Source organism: Equus quagga, chromosome 20 (assembly GCF_021613505.1).
Source record: "Equus quagga isolate Etosha38 chromosome 20, UCLA_HA_Equagga_1.0, whole genome shotgun sequence".
NCBI classification, from domain to species: domain Eukaryota; kingdom Metazoa; phylum Chordata; class Mammalia; order Perissodactyla; family Equidae; genus Equus; species Equus quagga.
The window spans coordinates 43,212,623-43,230,169 of NC_060286.1; the positions used below are offsets into that span (position 1 = coordinate 43,212,623).

At 60.2% G+C, this 17,547-nt stretch overlaps 1 protein-coding gene across 4 annotated transcripts; it reads left to right on the top strand.

The window, feature by feature from the left end:
- Positions 1–1,906: 1,906 nt before the first annotated feature.
- TNFAIP2 (TNF alpha induced protein 2) lies at positions 1,907–16,270 on the top strand. Of its 4 annotated transcripts, none has more exons than XM_046647803.1 (12): positions 1,907–1,928; positions 5,741–6,117; positions 6,477–7,116; positions 9,316–9,430; positions 9,589–9,711; positions 9,916–10,016; positions 10,658–10,756; positions 11,313–11,436; positions 12,343–12,465; positions 12,680–12,835; positions 13,003–13,124; positions 14,507–16,270. In XM_046647803.1, the coding sequence occupies exons 2-12, from the start codon at positions 5,754–5,756 to the stop codon at positions 14,646–14,648; spliced, it is 2,109 nt and encodes a 702-aa protein (XP_046503759.1). In that variant the 5' UTR covers positions 1,907–1,928; positions 5,741–5,753; the 3' UTR covers positions 14,649–16,270. The 4 variants fall into 4 exon arrangements, with proteins under 4 accessions (XP_046503759.1, XP_046503757.1, XP_046503756.1 ...); XM_046647801.1 differs by lacking the exon at positions 1,907–1,928 and adding an exon at positions 3,844–4,039; XM_046647800.1 differs by lacking the exon at positions 1,907–1,928 and adding an exon at positions 3,844–4,029.
- The last annotated feature ends 1,277 nt before the right edge of the window (positions 16,271–17,547 follow it).

A 17,547-nucleotide genomic window follows, 5' to 3' on the forward strand; every position in this document is an offset into this window, starting at 1 on the left:
AGTAACTTCCCCTCTCAGGGAAGGCTGGGTGGCAACGGGGACCCTGGCCTCAAGGCCTCAACCTTTGTATCCACTTACGTCTCTGAGACTCAGTTTCCTCATCTGTCAACAGGGGATACAACAGCTCTATCCAGTGCAGTTAGTGAGTGCGGCATCCCAGGGAAACAGGAGGCCCTAGGAAGGGTCGGAGGTCAGGTGATGGCCTGAGAAGTGAGGGAGAAGCAGAATGGGAGAATGCGGTTGGCGCACTGGGAAGTGCAAGTCATCTTGCAGAGGGAAGTGGGCTGGGGTTGCTGGGGGACATCCTGGAATGCCTTGGTTTCCCAGGTCTAAGGAGCCCACCCCACAGTCAGCACTGCTCTTGTGACCAAGGCCACTGGCCAAGCCTTCTGGCCAGGTCCCCCTGGTGTAGCCAGGCCTGGTGACCGCAGTCCCTTCGTTCCTGTGCGATCTTGCACCTGGCCTTTGTGCCTGTTGGCCCCTGCGCCTGAATGCACTCCTTCCGCTTTCCACTTCCCCCTCTTCCAGGGAGCTTGTGTCAACAAGGCTCTCAGGCAGCCCCAAGGTGGAATAGAGGGAGGAACGTTAGTCACGCACTGCCCTGTATTATTCTCTGGCCCCACCCACTGGGCTGCCAGAACTGGAGGCGCCCCTCCTGCTGCCCCACAGGGTGAGGGTGAAGACTAAAAATTAATTGACAGAACAAGGTCATGACAGACAGTGGGAAATCACTGGGGGAGAAGCAATATAGCATGGTGCTCAGTGAAAGGGCTCCCAGAAACACCACTGACTGGCACCTGACTGGACCTATCTGTGCCTCAGTTTCCTCATTTGTGAAAAGGGAATAATTGAGGAGTACTCATTTCATAAGATTGCCTGATGCGATCAGTTCACGCATGCAGAGCACCTGGAGCCTGGCACTTGTGGAGGTCAACAAAAGTCAGCTGTCTGCCCAAAAGAACTGAAAGCAGGGTGTGGAAGAGATCTTTGTACGCCCATGTTCATAGCAGTGTTATTCACAGTGGCCAAAAGGTGGCGGCAACCCGTGTCCCTCAACAGATAAATGGATAAACAATCAAATATTACTCAATCTTAAAAAGGAAGGAAAATCTGACACATGTTACAACTTAGACAAACCTTGGCAACATTATGCTGAGTGAAATAATCCAGTCACAAAAGACAAATACTGTTCTGATTCCACTTCCAAGAGCTCTTCAGAGTAGTCCGTTTTATAGAGACAGAAAGCAGAATGGTGGTCCAGGGGCTTGGGGGGGGGGGGGGAAGGGCAGTTAGTGTTGAATGGGGACAGTTTCTGTTTTGTAAGGTGAAGAGTTCTCTGGATGGATGGTGGTGATGGTTGCATAACAGTGTAAATGTACTTAATGCCATTGAGTGTATACTTAACATGGTCAAAATGCTAAATTTTATGTCATGTATATTTTACCACAATTTTTTAAAAAATCAGCTGTCGTTTCTGGGCAGAGGGAAGGGAGGCAGAGTCACATGTGTCGTGTTCTCCAAGGCCCTGTGTTGTGTGCAGGTAGCTGACCATGGCTCCTGGCCAGGTGCTGGCACGTTTGACTTCTGGGTTGACCTGGAGCGTCTACTGTCAGTCTGCTCCCGCCTGCTGCCCTCCCGCCAGGTGGAGCCAGGCTGCTGCCCCAAGCCTGGCCCCTGGGAGGTGGGGAATGGGCAGCAGCTGGCCAGGAACACTCCCAACCAGCAGTTGAGGCTCATTTCCTGCTGACAGTGGAATTCTTGGCTGGCCTGTGACTCCCTCTGGAAGTGTCTGGCTCTTGGGGACGGTTTCCTCATCTGTCAAGAGGGAGTAAGAACAGCTCCTGCCCTGTCGGCCCCACTGACTGTCATCACTTGGCCCTCTCTGCAGCCCCATTTCCAGAGGATTTCCCTTGTGTTGGGGGCTTCAGGTACGTGAGTCTCTTGACCTCATGCCTGAACTCAGGGGAAGGGGAAGTGACTGGTGCAACCACAAGGGGAAGGCAGCTCTTCCCAACCCTAGGCTGCTGCTCAGGGTGAGGCTGTGCAGAGGACGCTCCGGCCAGCGGGTAGCTGGGGACGAGGTTGGCGGCTCAGCACCTGCCCTGTCATTCCTGGCCCTGCTGATCAGGGTCCCGGGCTCTGAGGGGATGGTGGGGTCTGCAGGCCTAACAACCTCGCCCTCCTCCCCCAGCCCCGGAGAGCTGCAGATTCTCCAGCGATTTCCCAATCTGTTTGGGGTTAGGAGAGGAGGCCTGGCAGGAAAGTAGGGGGATTGCACAATGAGGCCACAGAAGGCAGCCATGGAGGCAGCAAGCCAGGCCCCCTGGGTTCTTCTCATCGCCTCTGGCTGGGTGAACCCAGGGCGCCTGGCCTTTACTCTCCCCATCTGTGCATGGAATGACCCTCCCAACCCAGGGGTGCTGTGGCTCTGCTGGCTCTTCTGAAAAATGTCGCCCCCCGGGCCTCAGGAAGAGAAGAGGTGGAGTCCATCTTACTGCCACCTCCTGAATCCCTCCTCCCCCTCCCTGCAAGCCCCCCAGGGACAGGATCCATGTCCAAGCCCCAACCTGGCACTTGGCCACCACTCCCACAGAGGAAGAGGAAGTTCTCAGTCCTCAGGGGCACCCCCAGCTCCCCCCACCCCACCCACTCGGCCATCCCTCCCAGGCCTCAGAGATCTGTGCCCAGGCCCATGGAGGGGAGAACCAGTGGGGAGGGGGAGACCGCTGGGTGAATTTGTGTGCCAACAAAAGAGAGGGAGGAGCAGAGGCTCTAGCAAGGAGCGAAAGGGAAGCTGGTGCCCAGTTGGGAAATTCCTGAGTGACATGGTCCTTTCCAGAGGGCAGAAATTTATAGAACGTGAAATAGGGAAGGGGGTGAGTCCCTGATGGGCGTCATCCCATGACCGACCCAAAGACACAGGGCATAGATGGAGAAACTGAGGCCCAGAAAGGGGTGTGACCTGCTGAAGGCCACGCTGAATGAGGACAGAGCTGGGCCAAGTGATCTGGCATTGTGATGAGTGATGAGCCATTGGGGTCTCAGCCTTGTGCCATCCTGGCCAAGCCCCGGTCCCAGAAAGGGAAAGTACTTCAGTGGAAATCTTACAGGCCTGGGTGTGGTTTACAACTCTGCTATTTACTGCCTGTGTGACCTGGGGCAAGTCACTTCACCTTTCTGAGCCATTTTCCCATTTCAAGCAAGGCTTGATAATAAGAGTGTATGCAAGGCACCCAGCACGGGTGCTTTGTGAATAACTGACCATCCCTGCAGCCCCCTTTCTCTTAGGGCGCCTCCTCCAGGAAGGCCCTCTGCTCGTGCCTCTGTGTGGCCACAGAGATACTCAGGGTGGGAACACTCTCCTCAGAGGGGCGATCCTCAGGGTGGCTAAGCGAGTTAGGGTGGGACCGTCCCTATCACCCGGAACTGGAGTGAGTGCTGGCTCTGTGACGCGGGTAAGTGGTCCTGATCGCGGGGGGCCCCTTCCAGGCAGCCAATCAGAAGCCGTCGTCGGACAATGGGTCAGCGCCAGACTGATGCCTGTTGGCCCTGGATGCTGCTCCCCGCGCCCCATGCACCCCGGCAACGCTCCGCTAGCCCTGCCTCCCCGCCCCCACCACCCCGCCCCGGCTGGTGGGAGGTAGTGACCCCCGCCTGCTGGACAGGTCCAGCACCGCCGCGGGGGCCGCGCGCGACACCGGACCCAGGCAGCCCCCGCCACACTCTGCCTTGGCCTCCGCCCGCGGGTTTTCCGCGGCTGTGGTGGGCGGGGCGGGCCGGACGGGGCGGAGTCCGGACTATTTCAGGCAGCGCCCGGCTCCGCCGTGAGAGGGACAGCGGGCCCGACACAGTGAGTGACCTCCGCCGCCGGGCGTCCGTCCTCTCTGCTCCGCGCGCCCCCAACCCGCCGCGACCCCGAGGCCCCCGCCGGATCCCCCCGCCGGAGCGGCCGGCGCGGCGGAAGGGACCACAGGGTTGGGGACCCAGGCCTCCAGCAGCCCCACTTCTAGAGAAACTGAGGCCCCTGCGGTGAGCTGCTGTGCGTCGGGGCGCAGACGGCCCGGGTTTGGCGCTCCCAGCTTAGGACTCTGTCTTGCAAAAGGCAGGGAGGGAGGGGCTGCCTGTGGGGAAAGGCGCAGGGGTCTCCCTTTCTTTCGCAGTAGGAATGGGGGGCGGCTGACCGGGTAACATAGGCCAAGTCACTCCGCCTGCCAGTACCTGGGTGTCCTCCCCTGGGGAATGGGTACCTATCTGGGCCAGCACAGGAGGAGCCAGGCACAGAGGCTGTGGGAGGCTTTGTGGACCTCAACCCTGACTGGGAAGGAGGGTGAGGGGTGTGTGTGCCTGGGGAGCAGCTGGGAGGAGTGGAGGGGGTGCCACTGTTGGACCCCAGGCTGTGGCCACACAGTATGACTCTGAGCAGGCCCCTTCCTGTCTCAGTGTGCCCAGCCAAGAGCCCTGGCTTAAAGGGATGCCTCTCCTGTCCTCTGCTGCACCTGGGCACTGAGGTGGGCCTGACAGACACAGGGACACAGGACTTACACCCTGACTGGGGCCCGGATAGGTGCTGGCACTCGGCTGTGTGATTTTGCCACATCCTCTCAGCAGCACTGGGAGGTGGAGGTCCTCCTCCCCATTTCACAGATGGAGAAACTGAGGCCTATGAAAGAAGGGGTATCCAGTCCACACACTAGTGAGTGGCCCAGCTGAGCCCACAGCCATTTCGTTTCTCTTTCCACTGCACCAGCTGCCTCTGACAGTCAAGGCCTGGGACAGGGCCAAGGGGCTGCTGCAGGACCTCAAAGGGTGGGGAGCATTTGGTGCCACAGAGGCCAGGAGGCAGCAATGCCATGTGGGGACCTGCAGGAGCCGGGTCTGGAGGTCAGATAGAGCCTAGCATGTGTGGGGACCGGGGAGGTAGCAGGCAGTGCGGGCAGAGGGGAGGCTGGTGGGCAGCACTGCTGATCAGGGTGGCCCTTTCCTTCACCCCACCAAGAGAACAGAGGTGGGGCCTGGGCGCAAAGGGTGGGGCTGAAGAGCCCCAGCCAACTGGCCACACTAGCTCCTCGGGGTGTGTGACATGAAAATGGGATGGACTGGGAGGGGAAGCTGGGGCAGTGGGTAGGTGGGCAGAAGTGCCCAGATCTTGGCTTTGGGGCTCCCTAGAGCACCCCCTGGTTGGTCCTGGAGTGGAACTTCCAGCCCAAATGGCACAGGGGAGGCAACTGAGGCCCAGCAGTGTAGGACTCTGCCTAGGGCACCTGGTGAAGCCAGTGGGAGTGAGGAGCTACCCAGGTTTCCTGGCCCCCAAGTGGCTCTGGCCAAGCTTGGGATGAGCCCCTGGAAGCATGGGACAAGGCAGCTGGGCTGGTGGGGAGGCAGTAGGGGCTATGAGAGTGCGACAGGGCTAATCTGAGCCTCCATACCTGCTATGTGCTTGGGGCAAGCACCCCCCACTCCCCTGCCTCAATTTCTCCTTCTGAATGCTGGATCATCCCATCTGCCTTGCAGGACTGTGGCAGGGGGGAGTCAAAGTCACCGTGTTGCATGAGGCATGAGTTGGTGCATTTCTGTCGGTGGAGTATGGCCAGGGCTCTGGTGGTCATATGGAGGAGAACAGATCAAGCACGCTCAGTGCTGTCACCATGGCCAGCCGTGTGCTTGGGCCTGGAGCTGGGAGCTGGGGCCTGCCTGCTGCGACAACTGACCCTTTCATTCCTCCCTCCCCTCCAACCTACAGGCTGAGCAGGGTGATGCTGAAGATGATGACCTTCTTCCAAGGCCTTCCAGGCCAGCAGCCTGTGCCAGGGACCCTTGACTTTCCCAGAAGGCCCCAGAAGTTGTCCTCCACGTCAGAGGCCGAGTCAGAGGCCTCCATGTCAGAAGCCTCCTCTGAGGACCTGGTGCCACCCTTGGAGGCTGAGGTAGCCCCCGATAGGGGCAAGGAAGAGGCTGTGAAGAAGAAGAAGAAGAAGAAGCCAAAAGGACTAGCCAACATGTTCAGTGTCTTCACCAAAGGGAGGAAGAAGAAGGGGCAGCCCAGCTCAGCAGAGCCAGAGGGCCCCCCCGAGTCTGCGCCCGGGCTGGGTGGCCAGCCGCCCGGCCAGCTGCCCACAGGTAGGCTGGGGCCCCAGGTTGGGTTGGGTTCTTGGGTCAGAGCTGGCCAGGGCCTGGGCAGGGCTGGGCTCATCGGAGTGGATGGCCCACGCACCTAGGACACGGAGAGGGCAGGAAAGATGGGCCTGGAGGTGTCTCCACTCCGGCTTTCACCTGCCCCCTGGGATCTTGGGGGCTGGGAGTAGGCCGACCGGGCTTCAGTTCTGTATGGGACACTGACTCCCCTGTTTCGGTGAATCACTCCACCTTTGGGGTCTCAGCCTGCTCCCATGTGGGTGCCGTGGGAGGTGACATTCCTCGCCGCCTTGCTGTGGGTCCCCGGGCCCAGCGCTAATGCGGGGTTCTGGTTCTGGCCGCAGTGGAGGAGCTCAAGGCGGACCTGGAGCGCGGGCGGCTGGAGACGGCGCGGCCGCTGCTGGCGCTGGAGCGGGAGCTGCAGGCGGCGGCGGCGGCGGGAGGCGCGAGCCAGGAGGAGCTGGTGCGGCGCCAGAGCAAGGTGGAGGCGCTGTACGCGCTGCTGCGCGACCAGGTGCTCGGCCTGCTGCGACGGCCGCTGGAGACGGCGCCCGAGCGGCTGCGCCAGGCGCTGGCCGTGCTGGCCGAGCAGGAGCGCGAGGACCGCCAGGCGGCGGCGGCGGCCGCGGGGTCTGGGCCCTCGGTGCTGGCCGCCACGCGCCCGCGGGGCTGGCTGCAGCTGTGGCGGCGCGACGTGGCGCAGGCGGCCGAGGAACGCCTGGGCCGGCAGCCGGCCGAGGGCGCCGAGGGCCGCTCGGAGGCCGAGCGCATCTTCCTGCACATGGGCCGCACCATGAAGGAGGACCTGGAGGCCGTGGTGGAGCGGCTGAAGCCGCTGTTCCCCGCCGAGTTCGGCGTCGTGGCGGCCTACGCCGAGAGCTACCACGAGCACTTCGCGGCCCAGCTGGCGGCCATGGCGCAGTTCGAGCTGTGCGAGCGCGACACCTACATGCTCCTGGTCTGGGTGCAGAACCTCTACCCCAAGTGAGCTGGCGGCGCCGGGGCTCCAGGGTGCTGGGCTGGGGCCTCCTCCGGAGGGAGGGACCTGGCCTGCGCAGGGCGGGAGTGTCACGATGTTCAGGGAGCCAGTTTTTAGAGAGGTCACTGGGGGCAGTCTCCGGGTGGGAGAAGGCCAGGAGGAGGCCTGGACTCAAAGGGGCAGGACCTGCACTGAGTCTGCTTTCACTTGGAATCCTTAATTTCCTAGGCCTCAGCCACATTCTGCAGTTGGTGAACTGAGGCACAGACAATGCCAGAGACTTCATCATTCATTCATGAGCTCCTAGTCTGGGGAGGGTGTGAGGCAGTGACAATCTAGAGCAGGGCTGCGGCAGAGGAGGCCAGGGTCTGAGAGAGCCCAGGGCAAGGTCAGTTGAGGAAGCCAGCCCAGAGGAGGAGGAGCAGGTATCAAATTCTGCCACTGACAGGAGCCAATGTCCTGCTCTGGGCAGCTTACGGTCTAATAGAAGTGAGGGAGTGAGGCACAGAAGGAGGCAGAGGGTGTCATCTTCCAGGCCTGAGGCTGAGCAGAGAGACGTCCTGGGAGCTGTGCAGAGCTTGTCAGTCTTTGGATTTATCCGGCAGGTTATGGGGGTGCTCCCAGGCAGGACAGTGAGCAGGGGTGGAATAGGGCCATGTAGCCTGTTAGAAAGATCCCCGTTGTGAAGGGTCTCCCAGTGGCAGAGCTGTGTTCTGGCCACCAAGGCCTGGAGCTCCTCAGGTGGGAGGCTGGCTGTGCCAACAGAGGGTACCTGTACCAGCTGAGTACGGCCTCAGACAGCCCCCGGAATCTTGTTACCCAGACTCCATGGATCCCTGAGCATGCCTGTCATTTGCACAAGCTGGATGGGGAGACAGTTGTATTGCTGTGTGGAAATGCCCAGGGCATGGGAGGCCAGGGGTTCCTATAGGGGCTGCCCCCAGCCTGAAGTGTAAAGTCTGCAGCAAGCCTGGAGGTGTAGACAGTGTGAGCAGTGTCTGAAGGTCTCAGAAACCCATCTGAGTGACAGATGGGCTCAGCTGGTGCTGGTGGGTCAGCCTCCACTGGGGGGCTGGAGGAAGGACCCCATGGGGTCGGGGGTGAGGAGTCAGCAGGGCTAGGGAAATTGGCACAGGGCAGGGCTGCAGGAGAGACAAGCCAGCCCTGAGCCAGTTCCTTCTTCCTTGTCCTGACTCACCAGGAAATGCCAGGCACCAGCACCTCTGAGGTCAGCCTTCCTGTCCCAGTGACCTAGGGGGCTAGTCTGGGGCCCACTCGGGTCAGTGCAGCAGGAAACGGGGGCCAGCTGAGTACAGAGCCCTGAGGAGGGGGAGTCCAGGGAGGCATTGTCGAGGCCTGTCTAGCCAGAAATGCAGGGAGCAAAGGGACGCAGCTGTGTCCAGGCTGGGACAGGGCACAGAGGGACATTCTAGAGCTTCCAGGCAGACAAAAGCTCCAGAGAAAGTCCGAGCTGGGCAGTCCCCGGTGGCTTAGGGATCCCACAGAGGCACCACAAGAGTGAGTGGAGACGCCTCCATGGAGCAGTTCAGAGGGGAGAGGGGGCAGCCCTTCCTGCTCAGACTGGCACACCTTCTGGGGGCAGCAGCGCCAGCCTGGGGGGTTGTGTGGCACAGGGCTGGCAGAATCTAAGCCAGCAGAGCTGGAGGGCAGGGAGGAGACGGAGTGGAAAGGAGGCCGAGAGAAGGCGACTGGTCCCCTGGCTGCTCCCTTGAGGAGCTGGGTTTTATCTGTGTGAGAGGGGAGGCCTTAGAGCAGGGAGGAGATCAGATCTGAAAGGTGGTTCTGCCTGCTGGGCGGAGGAGGGGTTTTTGGGGACGAGGGCAGAAGCAGGGAGACTGGGGAGAGAGGGTGGTGGCTGGGCATCGGGCTGGGGTGGCTTGAGGCTGATCAACTGCAGCGGCGGGGGGCGGGGGGTGGGCAGTATTTTGGAGCAGAAGAAGATGAGGGGTGAGAGAGTAAGTAAGAGGAGACACGACGATCCCAAGGTTTTTGGCCTGAACCAGACTGAGCAGATGGAAGGCTGCTCATCGGAGGCGGAGAAGCAGGGATGAGGGGAATGTGGGGAGGAGGGCGATGTAGACTTCTGGGCCTGCCAGGGACCCGGGCTGAGGAGGTGGGCTCCTGCTTGAGTGATGGTGCTGCGTGGGCGCAGTTTTCCTCATGCCAGACCCCTCTGCCCACAGTGACATCATCAACAGCCCCAAGCTGGCGCACGAGCTGCAAGCACTTGGGCTTGGGAGCCTCCTGCCCCCCGGGCAGATCCGGCAGCTGGAGGCCACGTTCCTGTCCAATGAGGTGGTGAGTCTAGCACCAGGGCCGGGACAAGGGAGGGACGGGAAGGAAGCAGGGAGGAGACTCGGGGACAGACCGGACGTGGGCAGGGAGCCTGGCAGGGACTTCCATGTGCGCAGGGTGATGGGCTCCGTGCTACCCTGACCCGCCCCTCCTCACCCCAGGCCAGTGTGAAGGAGATGATGGCCCGCGCCCTGGACCTGGAGTCGCAGCGCTGGGCCGAGGATGTGGCCCCCCAGAGGTTGGACGGCCACTGCCACAGTGAGCTGGCCATTGACATCATCCAGGTAGCATACCCTGCCCCTCGTGTACACATACAGCTAGTGTGTGAGCAAACCGTGTAGGGCACAGAGCCCACACCAGTCCATCCTTGTGTGCACACACATGCCCGCCTCTCAGCACCCCCACCTTGTTCCAGTATACTCCCCGCTGCCCCTGCCCCAGCTCTAGTCCTGGTGGGCCCCTGCTCAGCTCCCCCCTCCCCTCTGCAGATCATCTCCCAGGGCCAGGCCAAGGCCGAGAGCATCAACCTGGAGCTGGGCCTGCAGATAAAGCACATGCTGCTGGTGGAGCTAGCTGCGTTCCTGAAGAGGTGGGTGTGTGTGCTCGTGTGCACAGGAGGGGGTCCCTGCAGCCACCTCTCTCAGGGCCAGCACCCTTCCTTCGTGCCCCAGGTGGGGATCCAAGCTAGATCAGCACCCGCTCCCTGCCCCTACAGTGTCTGTCATTATGAGCAGGAGTCCTCTCCCCCCTGTACCACCCACCCGGGCACCAGGTGATCTGACCACCCACCTCAGGAAAGCTCCCAGCTGAGCAGCCTCCAGCTACAAAGACAACGCCCCATGAGGGATGAGACCCTGGCCTCCTGTCAGGTGACACCCCCAGTCTCCACCCCCACAATTCTCTTGGCTGCCACCCTCCTAACCTCTGAGGACTCCTCCCTCCACCCTCCACCCGCTCCAGTCTTCCAGCTATAGAGGGGGCCTGGGAGAAGGAGTGGGGGCAGCGGAGCAGGGCTGGCACCCTCTTGAGAGCTTTGTAGGGGCCCTGGCCCACCGGCCTTGGCCCTTAGCATGTGAAGCCAGTTACATGGTGCTAGGGCTAGCGGCCTGCCCTGGGCTGCAGGGAGCCCATAACCGGAAAAGTGCTTTGTAAGCCCCATCTGGTAGGCTGGAGGCTGCTATTGTCCCAGCGTTTGTGCTGGTCCTGATGTGCCCCTTCCCATTTCACCAGCTACCAGCATGCCTTTGGTGAATTTCTGGAGAGGTGCAAACAGCTGAGAAATTACAGGGCCAATGTCATCGCCAACATCAACAACTGCCTGTCCTTCCGGTGAGGGCTCTGGGAGGGGGTGCGGGAGTGGCAATCACTGGGCCGGCCAGCCCGCTGGAGAGAAAGGGGAGCAGAGGTGGAGGGGAGGGACAAGGGCGGGGTAGGGAGTGGGAGGTGCAGCTTAAGCAAAGATGGAAATTAAAATGAGCAAGGCCTGTGAGGAAATGAGCAGGGCCTGCAACCGCAGCAACAGCTGGGAGGTGGAGCATTCGTACAAAGGATTTGCTCCTTATAACAACCTCATGAAGTAGGTACAGTGATTATGGACATTAAGCAGATAAACAAACTGGGGTGTGGAGAGGCTGGGCAACTTGCCCTGGGTTAGAAGAGGATGTGAGGTAGGCATGTGCTGGGGCAAGAAGGCTGGGCCCTGCCTCGGGAGCATGGATGGGATGACCTGGACTTGTTCCTGCAGGGAATGGGGAGCCATTGAGGGTTCTAGAGTGAAGAGATGGCTTAGGAAGATTTGCCTAGGGTTAACTGGCTCTGTGGGTATGGGGACTGAAGGCTGGGTAGGGCTGGTATGACCTCCCTGCCTCCCTCTGTGTCCTTCCAGGACATCCATGGAGCAGAAGTGGCAGACATCACAGGACCTCCCGAGCCACCTGCTGGGCCCACTGAGTGAACTCAAGAGTCACAGCTTTGACACCCTGCTCCAGAACCTGTTCGGGGACCTGAAGGTAGCTGGAGCCTCCTTCCCTGTGGAAAAGGCTGAACAGAGAGCTGGGGGGACAGTGGCTGGGAGGGTGCTCCAGCGGGGAGGAACAGCAGATGCAAAGACCTGGCACGTAGAAGGCATGGATGCGGCCAGCTGTCAGGAGGCTGGTGCTGTCCAGGTGACGGGGCCATGGAAGGCTCTTGACCTTGCCCCTACCACTTCAGCCTGGGGCTTGGCCTCAGAGAAGAAGCTTCAGTGCCCCTCCCCCACTTAGAGTCAGCCCAGTTCCCCAAGTTTGCACACTTTTCCTCCACCTCTCCCAGAGCCTCCTGCCCAGGCCCGGTCCCTGTGCCTGACTCCCAGCTCTGAGCCTTTGGCAGCCACTGCCACATCCGCTGTGGGCCAAGAAATCCACCGAAACCCCCTGGTTCCTTTAGCAGAGGGTGAGGCAGGGGTCCCTGGAAAAAAAGAGGAGGGGTTCCTTGCCCACCCTCCATGGGAACCCACCTTGTCCCCACTGCCCAGGGCAGGAGACTGTGGGTGGCCAGTGGTGGTGAAGGCCGGGCTGGGACCCTGGATGAGTTGGCACCAGTCCTTACAGGCCCAGCCAAGCACAAGGCCTTGTTTATGCAGGAATTTATTTATTTAAGAAGGGGAGGTAGAAAAGGCCTCAGGGCAGGCGGATGGCTGTCCTGGCTCTGGAGTCCAGCTGGTAGACCTTGGAGGGGGGCACACAGACTCTGCCTCCACTTGCTGTCTGTGAACAGGGACCTGAGTTCTGCCCGGTTCTCTGGGAGTCCTTGAGATCCCCTCGCCCTTGCACTGGGCCACATGTGGCAGTGTGTGTGTGTCTGCGTGTGCATGTCTGGGGCTGGCGGCCCTTCCCCTGCAGGGCATGACCAGACATCCTGTCCCTCTCTTGTGGCAGCCACTGTTCAAGAAGTTCACGCAGACCCGCTGGGCGGCCCCCACACAGACCCTGGAGGAAATCATCTCCACCGTGGGCAAAAGGCTGCCCGAGTTCTCAGAACTGCATGACTGTTTCCGGCAGGTGAGGAGGTGCTGGGCTGGCGGCTGGGCCTGGCGGTGGGGGACAGTCTGGACACACACCCACAGACACATGTACCCGTACACGGACACACACGTATGCACTCCTTTGCTCTGGCATCTGCCCCTCCCTGGACTCCTGGCTTTGAGGCTTCGAGGGCAGTGGTGGCTCCCTGTCAGCGGATGGCTCACATGCCCCTGCCTGCTCGCCTCCCCAGGAGCTCATGGAGGTCGTCCACCTGCACCTGGTGAAGGAGTACATCATCCGCCTCAGCAAGCGGCGCCTGGTCCTCAAGACGGCAGAGCAGCAGGAGGAACTGGCGGGGCACATCCTGGCCAATGCCCAGCTCATCCAGGTCTTCTGCACACAGAATGTAAGCCCCTGCCTGCCCCTCCCAAGCCCCACTGGGATGGGCTGCCCCTCCCACAAGTCCCCTCTGGGCCTCTTGAAACCTGCTCACTTCTGACCTGAACCTCTGTGGGCCCCTGGGTGCCCTTCTGGGAATGGGCAGCCTCCTTCCAACCAGGCCTGTGCCTGCAGGGCTCCCCGGCGGCCTGGCTGCATCACGCCCTGCCCACGCTCGCTGAGATCATCCGCCTGCAAGACCCCAGTGCCATCAAGATCGAGGTGGCCACTTATGCCACCTCTTACCCAGACTTCAGGTGAGCACAAGGGTACCACAGGACCTGGGCAGTCAGCATGGCCTTGCTGGACCCCACTGGAATCAGCCCCTCCAGGGCGGGTAAAGCTCAGATGGTGGCTATGACACTGCAGTCTTGGGAGCTAACCTTTGCAAAGTGATGACTGACTGACTGTGCCAGGCACACGCTGCGGTCTTTACAGCAGTTCATCCATTTGATCCTCACTGTGACCCTGTGAGACTGACCCTTTTCATCCCCATTTTACAGATGAGGACTGGAGAGCTTAAGGACTGTGTCCAAGGTGACACAGCTAGTGAGTGGTAGTGCCAAGATGACAAAGCCAGGTAGTCTGGCTCCATCACCCACAGCCTTAGCCTTACATGATACATGATACCGCCCCTCAGAGGGGAAATGGAGGCCAGAGATACCAAGGGTCTGCTAGAGGCTGTGGCAAGTCAGGCAAGCTGGGGTTTACCACTCAGCCTAAGGATCCTCGGGAGCTTGGATCTGGGCCCTGGGCCCTGCGGCCCCCATTCCAGAGTGGAGGCCTAGCCCCTGGCTGCCTGAGGATCTGCTGAGCCAGGGACATTGTCTCTGGGCTGAGTCCTTGGACATGGTAGGGAAAGTCTGAACAGACCTTGAGTTGGAATGACCCAGTTTAGCCTAGTCCAGCTCCTTGCTAATCCACTCCACCCATCTACCCACCTATCCACGCGCCTACACATTCACCCATTCATCCACCCACCCATACAAGCACCCATCTACCCACCCATCTAGCTATCCATCTGCTCACCCACCAATCCACCTATCCATCTATCCATCTACCCATCCACTCGTCTATCTATCTATCCACCCATCCCACCAACAATTATTGAGTGGTCTCCTGCTGGGTGCCAGGCTCTGTTCTAGGCACCAAGATGCAATGATGTACAAGAAAGACCAGGTCTCAGTCCTCCTCACATAGCTTAGAGCTTACTCAGGTTAGCAATAGTGAAGTAATGAGTCAAAGAAATATATTTGCAAGTTGTAAAGATTGTTTAACCAAGGTGGTGATGACAGGAGGTGCTGACTTTAGAGATGAGAAAGCCTCCTGGGGGGGTGACATTTTAGCTGAGACCTAAATGGTGAGAAAGAACTGCTCATGTCAAGAGTGTGGGGAAGAGCATTCCAGGAGGAACAGCCAGTGCAAAGGCCTGAGGTGGGTAGGAGCTTGGTGTGCTCTAAAGACGGACAGATAGCCAGTGCTGCTAGAGCATGGTGGGCAAAGGAGAGTGAGGGCCCCTCGTGGGCAGGGGGTTGGCTGCAGGGCCCTGTGGCTCCAGCCAGGAGTCTGGGGAGCTGGGAAGGGGGATGAGCAGGGAGTTGGTGACAGGGCTGGACTGATGGCATGCTCTCCTTGCCAGCAAAGGCCACCTGAGTGCCATCTTGGCCATCAAGGGGAACCTGTCAAACAGTGACGTCAAGAGCATCCGGAGCATCCTGGACATCGACATGGGGGTGCACCAGCCCTTCAAGTCCCTATTTTCACTTATAAAGGTTGGTTAGCTTTTCTCGCCACCTGACCTGCTTGTGAGTGCCCAGAGAGCATCGGACACCACCCCACTTGGGGCAACCACCCTGCATGGGAGCCGTTCAGACCAGCACTGGCTTCACAGCCCCTCATGGGCTTCCTGCCTTCTGCTGCTGCTTCTGCCCAGCCCTGGCCAAGGTGCAGGCCCCTGGGAAGCTGGAATTGGACAGGCCTCAGTTTGTTTACCTGTCCAGCGGGAGCGGAGCACCCACTGTGGGGAGCCAATGAGGCAACACCTGAGGAACTCTTTGTAAATGACCGTCAATCATGCGGGCACTAAAGGAGGGAGACAGGAGTGAGAGTGGCCAGAGGCCAGACATCCTGGGTCACCTCCTGTCCATGGGGCCCTTCCACAGTCTGCCTCTTAACTGTCCTCCTCATGGCTGGGTCTGAGCGCCTTCCCAGCTGCCCAGGGCCAGGGGCCAAGCCTCGCCCATCCTGCTTCCTTCGGCCCAGGCTGTGAAGAGCTGGCCTCCTCAGGTCTGCAATCAAGGCAGAACTGGAAGGGAAAGAAGGAAAAGATGAGCTCTTATCTGGGGTCTGGAAAGGGGCGTGTGGGGTCATGTGGTGAGCTGGCGGCAGAGCCAGCATCAGAGCCCCCTCCAGATTGCCCCCCAGCCCATGCAGCTCAGACCCCGACCCCTCTCTGCATTCCCCTCGGGCTTCCCCTGAGCATGGCCCAGGAGGCCCAAGGACCTTCCCAGGTTCAGCCTGCTCCCATGCAGGGACAGGCCCAGCCTCCTTGAGTCCTCCACCTGGAAGTCGGGCTGAGGTCTGGGCAGGCAAGCTTGACCTCTGACCCCTTGGTGTCTCTATTAGTTTCCTATCACTGCTGTAACAAATTTCCACAGACTTAGAAGCTTAAAACTCGAACTTGTCTTTCAGTTCTGGAGGTCAGAAGTCTGACATGGGTCTAGTGGGCTAAAACCAAGGCGTCGGCAGGGCTGGTTCCTTCTGGAGGCTCTACAGAGGAATTTCCTTACTTTTGCCAGTTTTTAGGGGCCGCTCATATTCTTGGCCCCTAGCTTCCTTCCATCTTCAAAGCCAGCAATGGCTGGTTGAATCTTTCTCACGTCGCAGACCTCGGCCCTCCTCTTCTGCCCCGCTCTTCTACTTTTAAGGGCCCTTTTGCTTCCCTCTGGCCCACCCAGATCATCCAGGATCAGCTCCCTAGTTTAAGGTCAGCTGATTAGCAACCTTAATACCACCTGCAATCTTAACACCCCTGGGCCATGGAACCTAACATAGTCCCCTGCCCTGGAGGGCGCCTTGTTCAACCCCAGGAAAACATGGTTCACTTACCCTCTGAGGCCTCTGCCTACTGAGGCCCTCAGCATGAGAAGGGGCACTTCAGACCCAGGCGTGCCCCAGCCACAAGGTACCCAGATGGGGTCTCGAGCCAGCTGTCTTGGGTTTGTCCCCCTCTTTCAGGTACTGCGGCTGGGAACTGGCCCGTGTAAATGGTGCACAAAGGCTCTTGTACAGTTGTAGGAGTTAGTGTGTTTAATGTTATTAATATTATTTTTGATAGTACTGCTTTTGTATATGTGGACTCAGGAGAGGATCTGGGTTTTTATAGCTTGATATAAAGCTGATTTCCAAAGTGGCTGTGGAGTGATTTATTTTGGGAGCGGGGATGGGGCATCAGTGGCTTTCTCAGCCTCTTGGAGTCTGGGCAGACCCTGTTCTCCCAGGCTCTGTGTCGAATCCCCAGGGAGTCCAGCCCCACAGCCCTCCTGCCCCCTTCTCACCTGCGAGCAGGAGCTTGGGAAGGGTCTGCCTGTGGGGCATGGCCAGTCCCTCCACCCTTCTGTGCCTCAGTTTGCTTACCTGTGAATAGGGGATCGTGAGCAGGTCGGCCTCTCCCACAGTCCTTTACTGAGGATGAGGAGGGTGGACTCCAGGTAATTATTTCAACTCCATGCATAGGGCCCAGTGGGAACTAACTTCTTATTCCTGGAATTTAAGCTACAACTGTGATGGGGGAGCCCACCATCTGTATTCAGAGATAGCCCCCTCGCCAGGGAAGGGCTCTGCTCTGCACCCCTATCCTGGCCCAGGATTTGGGGAAGGCCGGAGTCCCCGGGGAGGGAAAGGGAGTTCACTCCGCAGAGCTGCGGGAGGGCCGAGAGAGCCGCTGTGGAGTCTGGGGTCCTGCAGGAAGCGCTGGATGTCAGCTCCCTGCAGAGGGGCCTGGAGAGGGGAGGGGAGGCCCTTTCTGGTGAGTTCCATCTGTGGGGCCTATGGGGATGGGCTGAAGCCCGCGGCACAGTGGGGAGCAAGGAGGGAGGAGGATGGCAGCCCCAGGAGACCCTGGTCGGGGGCGCCCCCGCAGCTGGGTGCGGGGTCCTGGCGGGTTTGAGTCTCTTGGAGAACGACGGCCTGGTGGGTTTCCTGCTTGTTCCTCCGGCGGAGGACCGGGGTGGGGTTGAGGGGTCAGGGAAGGGGACACAGAGCGCCCCTCCCTCATGGTACCGCCTGGACCCGCTGGGAGGAGAAACGGGAATCCAGAACCCGATGGGAGTTCTAAACGGATGGGGCAGACATGAACGGACCCACGGGGTGGATTTAGGCCTGAACGTGCCTAGCTGTGGCTGGGGAGGGCGGGAGTCCTTGGAGCGCAGCAGGCGGCGGCAGGGACCCTGGAGCCAGGCAACTCCCCTGGGGCCGCCCACGCGGCTCCTCTTGCCCACTGCGCCCACCACCCGCCCTCGGAAGGGCGCCGGCTCCAGGCTGGGCAAGCTGAGCTCGAGGAGGAAGGGGACGTGGGCGGCGGCGCCTCGGCGGTTCCTGCTGTTCCTGCCGTTCCTGTCGCCGAGGAGGGAGGAAGAGGCGCAAGATCCCGCCCGAATCCCCAGCCCAGGCCAGCACCTT

Excerpts from the sequence above, each read along its gene's own strand:
- TNFAIP2 (XM_046647803.1), top strand. The coding sequence starts at position 5,754 with ATGCTGAAGATGATGACCTTCTTCCAAGGCCTTCCAGGCCAGCAGCCT. Across the intron at positions 9,712-9,915 it reads TGGCCATTGACATCATCCAG|ATCATCTCCCAGGGCCAGGC; the intron begins GTAGCATACCCT and ends TCCCCTCTGCAG. Across the intron at positions 10,757-11,312 it reads AACAACTGCCTGTCCTTCCG|GACATCCATGGAGCAGAAGT; the intron begins GTGAGGGCTCTG and ends GTGTCCTTCCAG.